Raw genomic sequence first — 16,161 nt, 5'->3', positions numbered from 1 at the left:
AGCGTGAAGTATCCGGAACGGAGGCCAGGGGGAGGTGCTGGCAGGGACCCGAGAGGTGCTTAGCAGGTGGCTGAGGTGGGAGAACCCCAAAGGCAGGGGGGAGAGAATCTGCGCTGAGGATACCAGCAGGAGGCCGAGAAGGGAACTCTTTTGCCATGTAGGCTAGAGAGAAACATGCCTCCGTGTGTGTGTGTGTGTGTGTGTGTGTGTGTGTGTGTGTGTGTGTGTTTTCCAGGAATGTGTAAGAGACAGGACCACTGTTGAGACTAGCAGTGGCTTAGGAGGAATCATCACACACACACACCCTTTCTCTTTCTCTTTTTTTTTTTCCTTGCTTTGCTTCCATTTGAGAGTAGCTGGAGCCAGGAACGAGAAGCTGTCTCTTTTAAAACATTTCTGTGATTCTTCTATTCACAGTGAGAAAGGAAAGCGAGCTGAAAAAAAAAATACCAAACTGCCTCGCTTGGGACCTCTTATTTCCTATTTGAAGAAATACTTTCTTCCTTTGGCAAACTTAAAGCCAGTTGGTTGAGAATGCTTGGCTGTGGTGTCCACAGGAGGGAAGGGAGGGGAAGCAGGTTCCTGGGAGCCAGCACTCAGGAAGAAGAGCCCTCTGCCCTCTGAGAAGGGGACAAGAGGACAGCCTGGTGGGAAAGTCCAACCATCCCAAGACCTCTGCTCCGAGGTCCCTGAGGGTTCTGGAAGGAAAGGCTGGTTTTCTAGCCTTAGATGGAATCTCAGGAGGACTGAGACATTGAGAGGGAAGGGGCCTCCCAAGTGTCAAAATGCTATTATCCCTCCTTTCAAGCCAGGAGAGAGAGAGCGACCGCCTGTGAAAATGGGGGAGATTGTCTCTCACCCTGGAAAAACAGATGAATACAAGTGAGCATGTCCTTTGGCTATGTCCCCAGAATAGGAAAGAAAGATGAAATGGTTGTCAACCTGGTGGCAGGTGGATTGGATGTGGGAACGCAGCTTCAAGAGGGTGGACTAGCTTGGCCTGCAGAGGAAGAAGTTCATATTGACCCAGCACAGAGTGCTGTGGACCAGGTAGAGGGATGTACCTGACGGGGAGGGCTAGAGGAAGCACTGATGCTATTGTCAGTATCACTTGAATGCAACTGGCTAGTCCCATCCACTCCCACAGCCAAGGCCTTCACAGCGCTATAGTGAGCAAGGTTGTAAAGCATATAGGAAGTGGGCGGGAGAGTGTTCAAGAGATTCTTTTTTTTAAAGACTTATTTATTATTTATACAGTATTCTGCCCACAGGTGTGCCTGCCCACCACAAGAAGGAACTAGATCTCATTACAGGTGGTTGTGAGCTACCATGTGGTTGCTGGGAATTGAACTTGGGACCTTCGGAAGAACAGATGGTGCTCTTAACCTCTGAGCCATCTTTAGATGTGATTCTTGGACTTAGGTTCAGTTAGAAATGCTGACAAAATGAGCTTATGTTGAACTGGGAATATCCAGACTGACAATACAAAACAACTAGGGGAAAGTTCTGACAAGCAGAGGAGGAAGAACTCCACGGCAAATATAGGATGATGAAAAGAAGCTGCATAGAAATATGTGGGTGCTGGGGGTGCTGGGAGAATCTGAAGCAGGAGAGCAAGTGGGGTAAGAGTAGGTAAGGCAAAAAAAAAAAAAAAGCGTTTACTAGAGGGATGCTGACTCGCTGCTGCTAATTCTCTACTGGAAAAAGAAGAAATTGGATTGAGATAAAACGCCAACAGATTCTGAAGACTCTCTCCCCGCCCCCCAAAAATGTCAAGTCAAATTAAAATATTTGATCAGAAATCAATAGGCAGTCACGCAGACTCAATTACAAGTCGTGAATGAAGGATGCAAACAATGAATCAGAGGAGATAAAACTGGCATTAGGGCACAGTGTGGGAGGAGAAGGGACAATGGGCTAAATGGCTTGACTGTCTTAAAGAGTATGAGTTAAGCCTTAGCTATGTTTCTGGGCCAGAAGGAGAGTGAGCAAAGAACTGATCTTTCAGGGCTGATGAGCATTTCCTTCTTTGCTGTCACAGAGTCTATTCCATACCCTCAACATGTCCAAAGGGGGTGGGGGTGGGGAGAGAACTAACCCAGTGTTACAGTCACCCAGGGAAACATAAATGTGCAACCTCCTTGATGACTGACAGCTTAGGAGGCTGGACTCTGTCTCTAGATCCCTACATGCTTGCAAAGTGCCACGGGATGTAATTTGTTGGCCTCACTGTTTCCATTAAGTGTTCCTACTTCTAACACATGCACGCACGCACATACACACACACACATACACACATACACACACACACACACACACACAGAGTCCCATTCCTAAATTTAAACCATATGTTATTTCACTTTTGTAAAGACTGTGAGCAATGTGATGTGATGTGACGTGCGTGACGTGACCTGTGTGACAGTGGAAAGAACACTGTCGCTGAGCAGACGGGAGACCTGGTTCCACCCCTGCTCCTCTGTGACTCTGGGATACCTCTAAGCCGCACATTTCTTGACATTACTTTCTTCACTTGTAAAAGGAGGAGGTGTTATGTTTTCATCATCACATTCTTCACAAAAAATAAACAAAATAATATATGATCAGTTAGGAATGGCATATGTGTTTTAAATGTACATGCATCTACAGAGACTGGGCATTTAGTAGATTAATCTATACAGGGCAATTATATGAAATTTCATATATATATATATATATATATATATATATATATATATATATATATAATATGATACTACCTTTAGGAATTTTATGAAGGATAAAGTAAGTTGGAGATAGAAAAAAAGAGGCACACCACAAAACAGTTTTGTATAATACACATAAATTTAGCAATATTATAAATCTGTGTAATATGTATTTACATATGTGCTTAATATATCCTTTATACACATCAAGTCGGCTTTATTTCACTAAAACGACCCAACATCATTTTTATGGAGTCAGTGGAAATCTTGACTTTGATTTCTCATCTATATTCTCTTGTTATCCAAATTCAGCTACTGATAGAATCAAACTCCACCATTAAGAGGGGCACCATTCAAGCAGGCACATTGAATACTGACTTTTTTAGCCTTGTCATTGTGTTTGAGAAGTAAGCCTGATGGAATTAGTCCCATCTTTTAGAATTATAGGAGATAAGATGTAGTCAGATTTATGTCCTATATGATTCCTTAAATGACAAAGAAGCCACTCCACGAGTTGTCGCTTGCCAAAAGAAAGGATCACCCTGTAGTGATTTCACTCCTGACCCTGTGTGCATTTGCTCACTGTGTAAAGGCAGGTCATGAGAACCCAAGCCTGCTTTGGTTGACTCTTGTGTCTTGCTAACTTTAGTGCGTGCAAGTCAAGCTGAAGAAGAAAGCAATCTGATTGAAAGGAGTGTACTTTCTAAGGCTAATGGCTGTATCTTAAAAACAAAAACCTCAGTAGTGGTAGGCCAGTCTTTAGTGGTGAGAATTTAAAGAAATAAAGGGAATGTTTTTTAGCTGGTTGGAGAGAGATGGGGTATTTAATCTGAATTTATATCAATTAAGTAATTGCCTATTTTGATTATCAGCTGTTCAAGTCAACTGACCATGAAATACTTTCATTCATTCTTTACATTTTTGAAAGATATGCAGATTGTTATTTTCTGATCTGTGGGCTAATGGCATGAATTACAGAATGAGCTGGAAAATACAGCAGTGTTCACATTCAATGTTCATGTTTGCAAGTGTGGCATGAATCATATCAAGGAGTGTCTTACTAGCAGACCATTTTCATCTTTTCAAAGTTCCGACTTTATTGTTTGCCTGTATTTGCTCGTGAGGGGTTGCATAAAAAATGCCTGACATAAAAAGAAGTTCAAAGTAGTTAGTTAAGTGAATAGGTGCACATGGCTGTTGCTAAGCAATGCCCCCATCAAATAGGCTGTGAGTCAAATAAATAGCAAAACAGAGGCCCACAGGTCAGAGATGCTGAAGGACAGCTTCATCCCTTGCTATGTGGGCCTCATGCTGCAGGTGTAAAAGAGCCTTCCACAAAAAGGTTGTGTTTTGCAAAAAGTAAAATCATTTCTTCTAGTCTGTGTTGTAGATTCAAACTTACTCCACATGTCTTATAGGTTTAGTTCTATTGGCAGGTTTGATTGGTTAAAAAAATCTTCTCAAAATGAAATAAGTGTTTAAAGATTTGGGGCATATCTTGGTGTCTAGTATGTTCAAGGCCCTGGGTTTACCATCTCACATCAAGGGGAAAAGAAGAAGAGATTATGTGGGGTAGGGAAGAAAAGTGGATTTAAGACAGTCTCCTGTGGCTCATCAAAAATGCTCTTTGAACATCAGGTGGTTTGTCTCTTGTTTGATTAGAGTAATACTTTTCACCAATAGTGAACAATAAAATTGTTATATTCATGACATAGTCAATAGCAAAACAACCCCAACAAAAAACAGCGTTGGTAGCCTCTGTGGACATTGAAGTAGATTTCCTTTAGAGGCTATGGATCTTGGTCCTGTTAGTCCTGCAGAATTCTTCACTTACTCTATATCACACATGAAGATGGTAGAGCTACCAATTGCCTAGTTTTAAGCACATGGCACACAGAACTTTATCCTCTCTTCTCTGGAGTGAGCTGCATGGTCCAAGCTTGTTCAGAGCAGAAGGTTTCCAGGACAGAACAGCAAGGAGTGAGGCCAAAGGACCATCAGACAGCTGCATGAAGATGCTTGGAAGGACTTAGAGTTGACTTCCTCCCGGGTACCTTCTTAGTGCTCTGCCTTCTGGGCTTCTGGTGGATACAGGATGCTGCTGTGTGCTTAGGTCTCTGCGTGGCCTTTAGTATGGCATTGCAGCATTGCTCCTCTTTACACTTTATAAAATCATCTCGACACTTTGTATCTCATCTGGTCTTTAGCACAAGAGTGATAGCACACCAGTAATGTAGTGCAGGTCAGGCGCTGGTCTAAAAGACCGATAACTTATTTAATCTATAAAACATACCCACCCAGGACAGGCGCTAGATAGCATTATTATTCCCATTGTTGAGGAGGAATATCAATATAGAGATTGTGTAATGAGTCCATGTTTCTGACTTTATTGAGCATGAATTTTAAAGTGTGAAGTGAGCTCCTGAGTCCTGGTGGTTAAGCATTCCCTGCTGAGTGGGACAGACAGACACATATAGGATGCTAAAAAGCCAGGGGTGTCGTGCTGCACCAAAGTGGAGAAACTGACACTGGCATCCCATACTCTTGGCTTATTTTTTTAAAAAAATGAAGTTTATTATAGCTGGATCCTCACCTTCAGCTCTGTTTCCTCCCTGTTCATCTCTGTCATCTTTGGCTATCTCATGTATTTGGAAGATTCTTGCTCTTCAATCCACCAGGTACCCTGCCTGCCTGTGATTCTGGCCTGGGCTTTCCTGGTTGGTACAGTTAGTTTGGAACAGGTGTTTACTTGATCTGTGACCAGCATCACTCCAGACATTTCAGTCTGATCCTACACTTAAATCTGAATATACCTTCCCTTGTCAATATTCAGCCATGACACTCACACAGGCTCCTGTGGGCAGTTGGGGATGACGTTGTTTTATACTATTTTAGATAAGATGCACTTGTTTGTTGCTAAGAATATGTGGAAAGGTCTACTCTGGTCTGGATTAATATAGGAGTTAGGAGATAGACTCAGCCAGACCACTGGCTGGAATCCCTGGTGCTGTGAACTGCTGACTCTGATACCTCAGTCCCTTAAACCTTCCCATTCTTAGTACTCATTTACAAAAGCTGGTAGGTATGAAAGCAAGGCTATTGCATGGGCAACCTTCATCACTGAGTAAAACGCCTGCAACCATTCCAAATGCGAATGTCAGATATGCATAATCTATTACGCTAGGCAGCCGGAACTCACAGAAGGAGTCATTATGACCAATATCTCCTTAATGGTTTTGTTGCAATTTTGAGTCTGGCTTCATGATTATTTTCAGAATATATTGATGAAAAAAACCCTCTTTTTTTGCCTCAGTTTCTCAAGTTTATGATCCCACAAGTTACAAAATCGGCAAGAGATAAAAATCTCCTGAAGAATTTTACTCTGACTGATTTTGTAAGGAAAATGTGCAACATAAATTTGCAAAAGTGAAATGCATATCTACCCACTGAATATGAAATACAACCATAGATTCTTTTTCATCTGCCAATTCCATCCTGATTTTACCTAGTTAAGAGCTTCACAGAGCTGTGTGACATTGACATGAGGCACAAAGTCATTCTGCAGTAGCAGAATGTATTTAAAGGTGATTTTGATATTTGAAATCATCTCATCACAAGGAGACTGTCTCATTTATTTGAATTACAGAAATAATTGCTTCAATTAAAAAGGATTAGAACTGTCATTTTGGAAGAATTGGTGGTGATGCAATGTCAAAATTTATTTCTGAATATCAGAAAAAATGGAAAAAGATATGATTTAATGAAGTTTTAGAAGAAAAAGTTTAGACTGTTCAGAGAGCCACTCATGATATTAAGGCATTCTATCACTGGCTTACAACAGAAACAGTCCTGTAACTTTTTCATATCTCACTCTCTGACGTACTCAAATCATCACCATCATCATCTCTTAGGGACGCAATGTCATTTTGCAGAAAACATAGAATAATACAGGAAAAGATTTTTAGCAGATTAATTGGAAAACAAATGTCTAAGACAGTAGCACTACCATTCTCAACTTTGTGAATATGTCAGTAACTTTCAAAATATTTCCTAGGAATAATTTTAAAAGTAGAAATAGAATCACTGCACTCATTGAGCCAAGTGAAGTGATAGATTTTGCATCCTGAGCAAAGGAAAAGGAAATTGCCACACTCTGGAGGAAAAAAATGCAAAAATGTTTGTTCACAAGCACAACAGAGGTCTTGTAAGAGTGCTGCACACTTACATCTGAGTGCCTAGAGCAATTCATCTATGTAGGAAGTACTCAGTAAATACTTGCTGAGCAAGTAAATGTCAGTCAGTCCAGGAAGTCTTCCTAGACCAGTATCTTCTCATAGTAGGCAACAAAGTGCTTGATGTAGACCTTATACTACCACACACACACGTGCACACGCACACACACACACACACACACACACACACACACACAGAGACAGACAGACAGACACAGAGACAGACAGACAGACAGACACACACACACACAGGGGCGGAGAGAGAGATACAGAGAGAGAGAGAGAGAGAGAGAGAGAGAGAGAGAGAGAGAGAGAGAGAGAGAGAGAGAGACAGGGACAGGGACAGAGACAGAGACAGACAGACAGACAGACAGACAGACAGACAGACAGACAGAGACAGAGAGCTCTTTGATAGCAAAAATTTAGGAAACCTGTACTTTCTCCTATAGTTCTTTGTATTTATGTATTTAGATTTGTTAACAATGACTTATTTTTCCAAAGGGCATCAAAACTTGATTTTTGAGTAAGAATACCTGGCATAATCTGATTTATTCGTGGACTTTAGCCACATATCAGTTCACTCTAAAATAGTGCTTTTTTTTTTTTTTTTTGCATATGGCACAATGCTTGGGATAAACAGAGAGCATTATTGTTACTTATAAAACATATAATAATGAGAAAGTTCTAAATTTATTTTAATTTTACTGTTTTAAAGTATAACAAATATTACCTTAAAGTATGTCTATAACTGTTAGGCATTAACGAATTAAAAAGAATAATTTAATTATAAACAATTATCTTTTTTTAAAAAGTGATCCAACAGCTCAACTAACAATTATCTTCTAAAAGGAGTTTATAACATGTTTTGTTAAAATGTTCATTACAAATGGAGGAGGATAGATTGCTTTAATTATACGATATGGGTTAAGTATGAGCCTCATAACAGGAGAATTCCAGGGCTGGATGATGAGGGAATCCACCAATGGGGTGGAGACTGGAGGCGATCGATCCATCCATGACCGAGGTTGGGGAGTATGTGGGAAAGACTTGGAGGTGGGCAGACGAGTAGCTGCTACTTTCCACGTGGGCAACAGAAGCATGAGATGCCTAGAACACAAGGTCAGTTTTGTGGGGTATCGAGGCAAATATTGATGACAGGAGTGGCTCTCTAAACTAAAGCTGTTAATCAGGACACTGAATTCTTGGCACAGCCCTCTCTTTGGGGTTTCTAGGAAATGGAGCCAAGTGATTTTGTAATTCAGATGGAGTCGTGTTTTTAGAGACAAATGAAACTTTTAAATATTTTATAGTTTCTTATGTGGTGAATTTATTTAAATACTGAGGAAAAATTCCCTTTCCCTTTGCCTTGCTCCCTACTGCTCAGTGATGGGCAGCTTCACCTTACTCAAAGGTCTGGACCAGTGGTCTGCCCCAAGGTGTTCTATATATATATTAGACAAGGTCTCATTATCGATGTCAGGCTGGCCTTGAACTCCTAATCTGTCTATCAGGTTCCTGCATGCTGAGATGCTGAGAGTACAGGTATACACCACCATGCCCTACTTCCCTTGTTCCTAGTCACTCACTGCGAGGTTTTATAAACCTGGAGATTGCTCACAGCTTGAAGGAAACATCAGGTCCATCTTGCAGTGAGAATACCATCTTTTTTTGTTTGATTGGTTTTTATTTTGGTTTTTCCGAGACAGGGTTTCTCTGTGTAGCCTTGGCTATCCTGGACTCACTTTGTAGGCCAGGCTGGCCTCAAACTCCCAGAGATCGCCAGCCTTTGCCTTCCTGAGTGCTGGGATTACAGGCGTACACCACCCCACCTGGATAAGAATACCATCTTTTAAGAGTGACTAAGTTTTAATAATTAATAGGATTAAATATTTAATGATTATGATGTAATGACATGTTTAAGAGAACTGGTTCATGACCCTGATCCCGAAAGAGAGGAAACCCAAATGAAGTGTGCTTTATTCTTTTTCTTCAAAGTTCGTTTTTATTGTATGGAGGCTCTGTAACATCCAGACACCATTTTTTTCCTCTAACTCATGTCCAGTGGCCTTCTCGAGGATGTAATAATAATAGATAAAGGTTCTAGATTGGTGTTCTCAGTAGGGTAGTAACATGGTGAATGCAGTGCTTCAAGAGTGACCTTAATGTAAGGAAGAACAGGTGAGGTGAAGGAATCAGAGGGAAAACTGCTGATCAAAAGCTTGGCTCAGAGAAGAAAATCGGCAAATATTTCAGTGTAGGAATTAACCAGCTATAGTGACAGGTCACAGATACATAAGAAGGAGGGACAAAGATTACAGCCTGTTCTAAAACTAATAGTCTGAGACAGAGAAGGAGTGTCAAACATGTACATCATTGTGCCTCATCCCAGATCTAGTAGGCACCATCCTAGGAGTATTCATTTTAAAAGAGCTTTCCAGGAGAAGAACAATGTTTCTTTATAGAGTAATTATAAATACATATATAGACACTCCTTCTTTCAGGAGATGGAGCTTACTTTCTCGGCACCTTTCATGGGAGACCCGATTTAGTGACTTGTTTTCAACAGTACATCACATATGGAGAGGTTTCCTTTGTTGTCAAGGATAGATAATACCCTTGCATATATATGTCATATTGTCTTTACTCATTTATATGTTGATGGGCATTGACATGGATCCATGCTTTAACTAATACTGATGCTATAGCGATCATGGGGGAACAGTTACCTCGCAGAAGTCTTGATTTCAATGTACTTGCCTATATATTCACAAAAGGGATTGTTGTGTTTTCCTGAGTAATGTAGTCAAAACCAGAACCATGAATGATGCTCATCAAACTCAGAAGCTGAGACAGGAGGATTACTTTCAGTTTAAGGCCAACCAGGGCTATTAGTAAGACACAGCCTCAAACCAAACAACATAAAAACAAAACAGTTAAAAGAAATCATAGCTAGATTTATTCACAATTTCCTGAGATAGCACCAGATTAATTTCCAAAGTGGTTGTACAAATTTACACTCCCACCAGCAATGAAGGAGTGTTCCCCTTTCTCCACATCCTCGCCAGCAGGGCCATCTCTTGAATTTTTGATCTTAGCCATTCGTATAGGTGTAAGATGGAATCTCAGAGCTGTTTTGATTTGCATTTCCCTGATGACTATGTATGTTGAGCATTTCTTTAAGTGTTTCTCAGCCATTTGATATTTCTCTGTTGAGAATTCTCTATTTAACGCTGTACCCTATTTTTAAATTGGGATATTTGGCTTCATGGTGTTTAATTTCTTGAATTCTTTATATATTTTGGATATTAGTCCTTTGTTAGATGTAGTGATGGTGAAGATCTTTTTCCAATCTGTAGGATGTCTTTTTGTTTTGTTGACTGTTTCCTTTGCCTTACAGACAGTTTTATTGGTCTTATACAGAGAGAAAACTAGGTTGGATTCAGGGACCTCTCTCTTTTCCTTTGTCTTTCTTTTGTAGGCAAGGATATAGGAGCTGAAAAGAAAGAAAGGGGGATATAGAAATATAGAGGGAGGATAGAATAAAAGGTAGATTATTAAATTTACTCCTCAACTCAAGTCCTTAATTGTTACTCACAAATAAGGTTACTTTTAATTCACTGGAATGGAATTTTGTATATTGATGGAAATCATGGTCATATCAAATACTAGTCTGATTTTTATCACAAGAATATATATCCTAGGTCTAATAGATATGATTCTATAGATATATAAGGCAAAATAGTTAAATAAGGTCTTCAAAAGCCTCAGAGACCCACAGAATATGGCATTTAAAGATCTTTTTTTTTTTTACTGTTCTAAAGATTCTTGGACAACAAGACAAGGTAACTCCTGGCAACACACATCCTGCCTCAAAGAAGTTACTTCTACAATAAAAAAATAAAAATAAAAAAGAAAGAAAAGAAAAAAAGATATCATAGAAGCAGCTCTGGTGTTTTCCAGAGCTGGGGTGGTTGGGGAATGGGGAGGTGTCACTCTAAGGGTGCTAGGATTCCATTAGGCGTATGGTAACCCCGGGGGTTCACCAGAGTGAGTGCTGAGCTTGACATGACTGCACCAGGTACCTAAAACATTTGCTGAATTCCTAACATGAAACAGAGCGCGAAAGGAGAATATAGTGATTGTATAGTGCAGAAATCTGGTGTGACCACCTGAGCCAAGCAATCCAGGTTACCACAACCAACACTGTAATTTAGATCCATGTGTTCTCTATTAGATTATAGTATGAGAAATGAATCAACAGTGTACTCTTCCCAACATTTATCACCACAGCCAAGCTACATAAAAACGGCAGACAACTTGCTTTTAGATCATATTCCCCTAGCGGGGCTGCCTTGTCTGGCCTCAGTGGAAGCTGATGCCCTTAGTTCTGATGGTACTGGATGTGCTGGGGTGGGTGGGAAAGGGGGAATGGTCCCCTTTTCTAAGGAGAAAGGGAGAGGAGGGAAAAGGGAAAGAGGGTGAGAGGGTGGGACTGGGAGGAGAGGAGGGAGGGGTGCATTCAGGATGGAAAGTGAATTTTTTAAAAAAAGAAAAAAGAAAATTTCAGGGTAAACCCCTCTCCCCCAACCCCCAAACCCCCAAATCCAAACCAAATCGAAATTGATGACCTGAGTTTTATTTTCATGGTTCACATGGTGGAAAGACAAAATCAATTTCCACATGTTGTCTTCTGACCTTCGCATGTGTGCCCTGGCAGGCTATGACCAAATATAGATTAAAAAATAAAGACATGTAATAACATTGTTCATTAAAAAAAGAAACTCAAAAATTGAGGGACAATCTAGAAGACACTCAATGTGTCAATGAGGTCATGAACACCAAAGACGGGCAGGCCCGTAACAGGGCAGAGGTGACTAACAACCTTGACACAGAAAGACAAGAACAGCAACAGTGATGCAACTGGAATAGGTCTGATACATGGTAATGTGACCAGGTTACATCAGAAGCAGCTAAAAAAAACGAGGAAGGGGTGTAGTGTTAATGCTTAATGCCTTCCAAGTTTTCTATAAATATGAAATTCTAACATAAAATATTCTCCTTAAAAAGAGATTCCAGTTTGAACAACTACTTGTTAAAAAAAAAATAGGACTAGAAATATAAATGAATTGTTCCACTAATTGTTTTTCTAGCACTATGCTGGGCACACAATGTATCCTGGTAACTATTTGTCCAGTAAATTGAGTCTATGGGTGTTTTGTGACACTAGATGACACTTCAGAAGAGGAGATGGAGGCAAAAACCGTAGAGACAGAAAATAGAATGGGTGTTCCCAATAAAGGAGCTAGAGGATGCAGAAGGGTATTTTATTTGATGAGAATAAAAATATCAATTTTACTAAAATGTATTCTAAATATGGTTGGTGATAAGATTTGCACAATAACTTGAATGTATTTTATGCCGCTGAATTATATTTTTAAAAGGAAAGATTCTATTTTACATGTTATGCTTATTTTTTTCACAACAAAGAAGAATGGGAGATTGTACTCCCGATATGTAAGTCAGAAAACGGGGCTGGGGCTGGGGTAAAGGAAAGAGCAAGTCAAGAGGCAGAGAGCAGGAATGTTTTTCTGGAAGGTCTGAAGATCAGCCGATTGGAATGCTGGGGATGCAGAGCATGAGAACGTTGGGATGAAAACTGGGCTGTGGACCACTCACTGGCACACTGGAAACCAGGAACCAGGGGCTGATGATGACTGAAGATGCCCAACATGCTCGTAAACAAGTCATTAAGGAAAAGAGGTGTTGACTGGGAAGGATAAAACTTGGTTTATCAGAAACAACGACATATGTGAGAACCAATTTCGAGGAAAGTCCCCTCCACGGACTCGGCATTTAAGAAGACAGTTGCACCTTAAGCCAGGAAGAATTCTCTCCCCATACGAAGCTTTGAAAACAAATGGAAATCGAATGCTGTGGGATGTGAGGAGTTTCCCACACCTGGGCACACTGCGGGAGGTCTTAGCACTTATGGGGAGCATGCAGAAGTGATCTCTAGGAGGGATGTAGGCAGATTAAACACCTTCCAGGATGTATCATGTTTTTATGAATACAGAACGATGCCAGTCCACACTGAGGATGTTTTGAAGCTTAGGGTATCTTCACCTGAAGAAGCTTCGGCCTTCCCAGAGACGAGCAAAAGAGGCAGAGCCCTTAGAACCGGAAGCGGACAGTGAAGAAGAAAACGCTTTGATTGTTTTCCCACGCAAGCAAGCTTGGGCTCGGTGACTTTTCCTTCCTCGTGGGCCGCAGTCTTATGTCTGAGGGTGTTTTCACATTTAAGACGCTGCAGACTTGATAGTTGAGTCATAACTGTCAACTGGACCATAGTGTGCAGGAAATGGAACCCACAGCTCTATCCGCTAAAATATATTGGTGGACATTTCAACTATTGCTATGTCAGAGGCCACTTTTTCTCTAACATTACCCCTTTGCGATAGGAAACTGGGAGGAAAAACCTCATTTTTTAGATGAATTTTAGTCTGTAATGGAGAGCTAGAATAATGGCTTTGTCTTGATAGAGTGGACTAGTGTTGTGAACTGAGATTGCATACATAATTGTAGGCCTCACTCCTCCACCCCGCTTTTTTTTTTTTTTTTAAAGAGAAAAGCCTACTGAAAATACCTCTTGTTCTTTCTCATTGATTTCTACCCAGCAGTGGTCGTCACCATTATGCATGAATTGAGTGGTTTTCTAGTCTAATCAACCTCATAATATTGAATCTGTCTCTCAGGATGGGGTGAGCAGACATTTCAAAGAGCCAACTAGAAATACGCAGTGTGACTGTTTCTTAATGAGCCTTATTTTCCTAAATCACACAGGAAAATCAATTGAATTATTTCGCAGTCACAGCACACGCATCAAGGGGACCCTTGATTCTGGAGACTTTTTCTTCTTACCTCTTTCTCCTTCAGCCAGACGGCTCTGCCCACCGTCTCCAGTGCACACGGAGCTCATTTCTGCATCGTCGTCTTGCCTTCATTTGAGTTTCCTGCTTCTTTGATGAAATTTTCCCTATAATACCTATCCAACGTAACACATTGTATCTCTATGGAATGCCAATCCAATTTCTTTTCTATGTTCCTCGCACTTGAAATACACTCTTAATGTAATGTGATTTTCACTCTTTTTATTTTTATTTTTTAGTCTTTATGAACAGTTTTACTGATAAATATAATAACAGACGCATGCTAAGGGGAATTGACTTTTACTCAAACCCATTTTTTAAAAAACTCTGGGGCTTTGAAGGAACTATTGTTAAAGTTTGGTGGCTTGTTTTCTTTTTTTTTTCATATAAAATTTCTTTCTTGAGAATTTCATACAATATGTTTTGATTGTATTTCCTGCTCATCCAACTCTTGCCATATCCTTCCCCTCAATCCTACACACCCAACTTCTTGATCTTGTGAACTGAGTCCAGTTTGTGTTGGCTGGAGACTCTTGGGGCATGGAGTATGCCTTAAAGGGTGGCTGATATATCTACTTTGTGTCTCCCATTGACAAAAACTGATCAGCACTCTCACTGAAGCTGTCACTCGCAAATCGGTTCTTGGATAAAGGTGGGAATTCATAGCCACTTCCTCTTCTCCCTGCCGATGTCTTGTCTGGCTTCAGCTTGTGTGGTTCTTCCCCGTCGTCTGGGAATGCTGTTTCCTTGAAGGCACCCACCACCTCTGGCTGCTACAATCTTTCTGCCTCCCTTTTCTGCATAGATCCTTGAGCTTTTGAGGAAGAAGAGAACGTAGAGGTCCCAGTTAGGTCTGGATGCTCCAGAGTCTCTTATTTCTTTATGTTTGTAGGTCTCTGTGTTACATAGGGTCTACTGCAAAAAGACGCTTGGCTGATGAAGGCTGAATGGTGCGATGCTGTCTGGGGTGCAGCAATATTGTCATCAGTGGCCTTTTCCTCTGCTACGTCCACTTACTAGAATAGTAGTAGGCCCTTCCCCCTAAGGCCCTTTCTCTATCCAGCATCAGAGTCTTGGCCTCATTGTCCGTGCCAAATATGGTTTCCAATTGATGGAGCAGGCCTTAAATCCAAGCAATAAGCATTGATTACTCCCATAACATCTATGCCACTAAGGTGGCTTATTTTATCATAAGTCAAAGATTGTGCTGTTCCTGGATTCAGAAGGCAACTATACAATTCCTTTTTCCTGTAGACTCAGGTAATCATGCTTGAAAATAAATTGTCCTCTTTGGTCGATTCCTTCTCATCCTCTTTTGGAATATGATAATTCAGTGGGTCCAGGGAGTTTTATTTAAAATGATAGGATGCCTGAGTATCTGGTCTGGTGTTATTTTTAAAGGAATGGGAAATCAAAGTAAATCAAGTTTTGATAAGTGGTCATTTAATAAACCAGATCAAAGTGGTTGGAGGATTCCTATTCAGGTTAGCCACCCATGACACATTCAGTAATGATAAAGGTAAACCAGAAACGAGATTGACCCACCTGCAAAGGCATTGCTGTGTGTCAACAGTTCTTCAGTATACGAATTATGTGTTCCATATAGTCTACATATGACTTTAAATGGGCTTTAAGAGCAACAGTTTGGAGAAACTTTATATGTTAAAAATACTATTATTTATCATTCTGAGTCTTTATTAGACACTAAGATATTGTATCTTCAGTTGAAAATGGAGTTTCATATTGGAGGAAGAAATACTTGTATTTTACTTTCCCAGTTTTGAATGAACGTGACGTATTTGTGAAGTCCCTGTGGGCTGCATCTCCTTCTCTGTGCTTCCCCTTCAGGCCCCGGGAATGCAGAAGCCCATCTTTTAGTTTGATAGCCTAGGAAGTTTTCCAGGCGAAATCATTTGAAGGAACTTGGAAACTCTACTTTACCTAAGAACATTTTTTCCCTGTTTCCTAAAAGATGTCCTGCTACCCGGAACTCAGTGGTCTGTCTAAGCCTACGAGCCATCCACATAGGTTGTCCTACTTTGGACCTTTGTTAAAATGCCACACCCCACAGGATAAGTCCTGAGGAAATTGGCATCCAGCAGAAGGAATTTTGTCAATGGAGAAATTGGTTATGAACAGGACTGGGCTAATGCATTTCTCTTTCCTTTTGTTTTCTGAGGCATACCTTAGATTCAGTGACCACATGAACTACCAGTGTAGCCTATATGTGGGTAGTCATGGCCCCTGGGGGAATTCCTTTGTCCCTGTGTGATACAGGGAAAAGAAATATTTTAGTAGCTC

At 40.6% G+C, this 16,161-nt stretch overlaps 1 protein-coding gene across 1 annotated transcript in view; it reads left to right on the top strand.

The window, feature by feature from the left end:
* Positions 1-888: 888 nt before the first annotated feature.
* The window catches only part of Btc (betacellulin), a 42,579-nt gene continuing 27,306 nt past the window's right edge, over positions 889-16,161 (top strand). Inside the window, exon 1 of the mRNA XM_051170170.1 lies at positions 889-1,060. Coding sequence (XP_051026127.1) covers positions 889-1,060 — 172 coding nt within the window. The remainder of the gene's footprint in view (positions 1,061-16,161) is intronic.

Source organism: Acomys russatus, chromosome 28, assembly GCF_903995435.1.
Source record: "Acomys russatus chromosome 28, mAcoRus1.1, whole genome shotgun sequence".
Classification (NCBI taxonomy): domain Eukaryota; kingdom Metazoa; phylum Chordata; class Mammalia; order Rodentia; family Muridae; genus Acomys; species Acomys russatus.
Note: the sequence above shows the minus strand (reverse complement) of the source record. Positions and strands in the feature narration are given on the sequence as shown.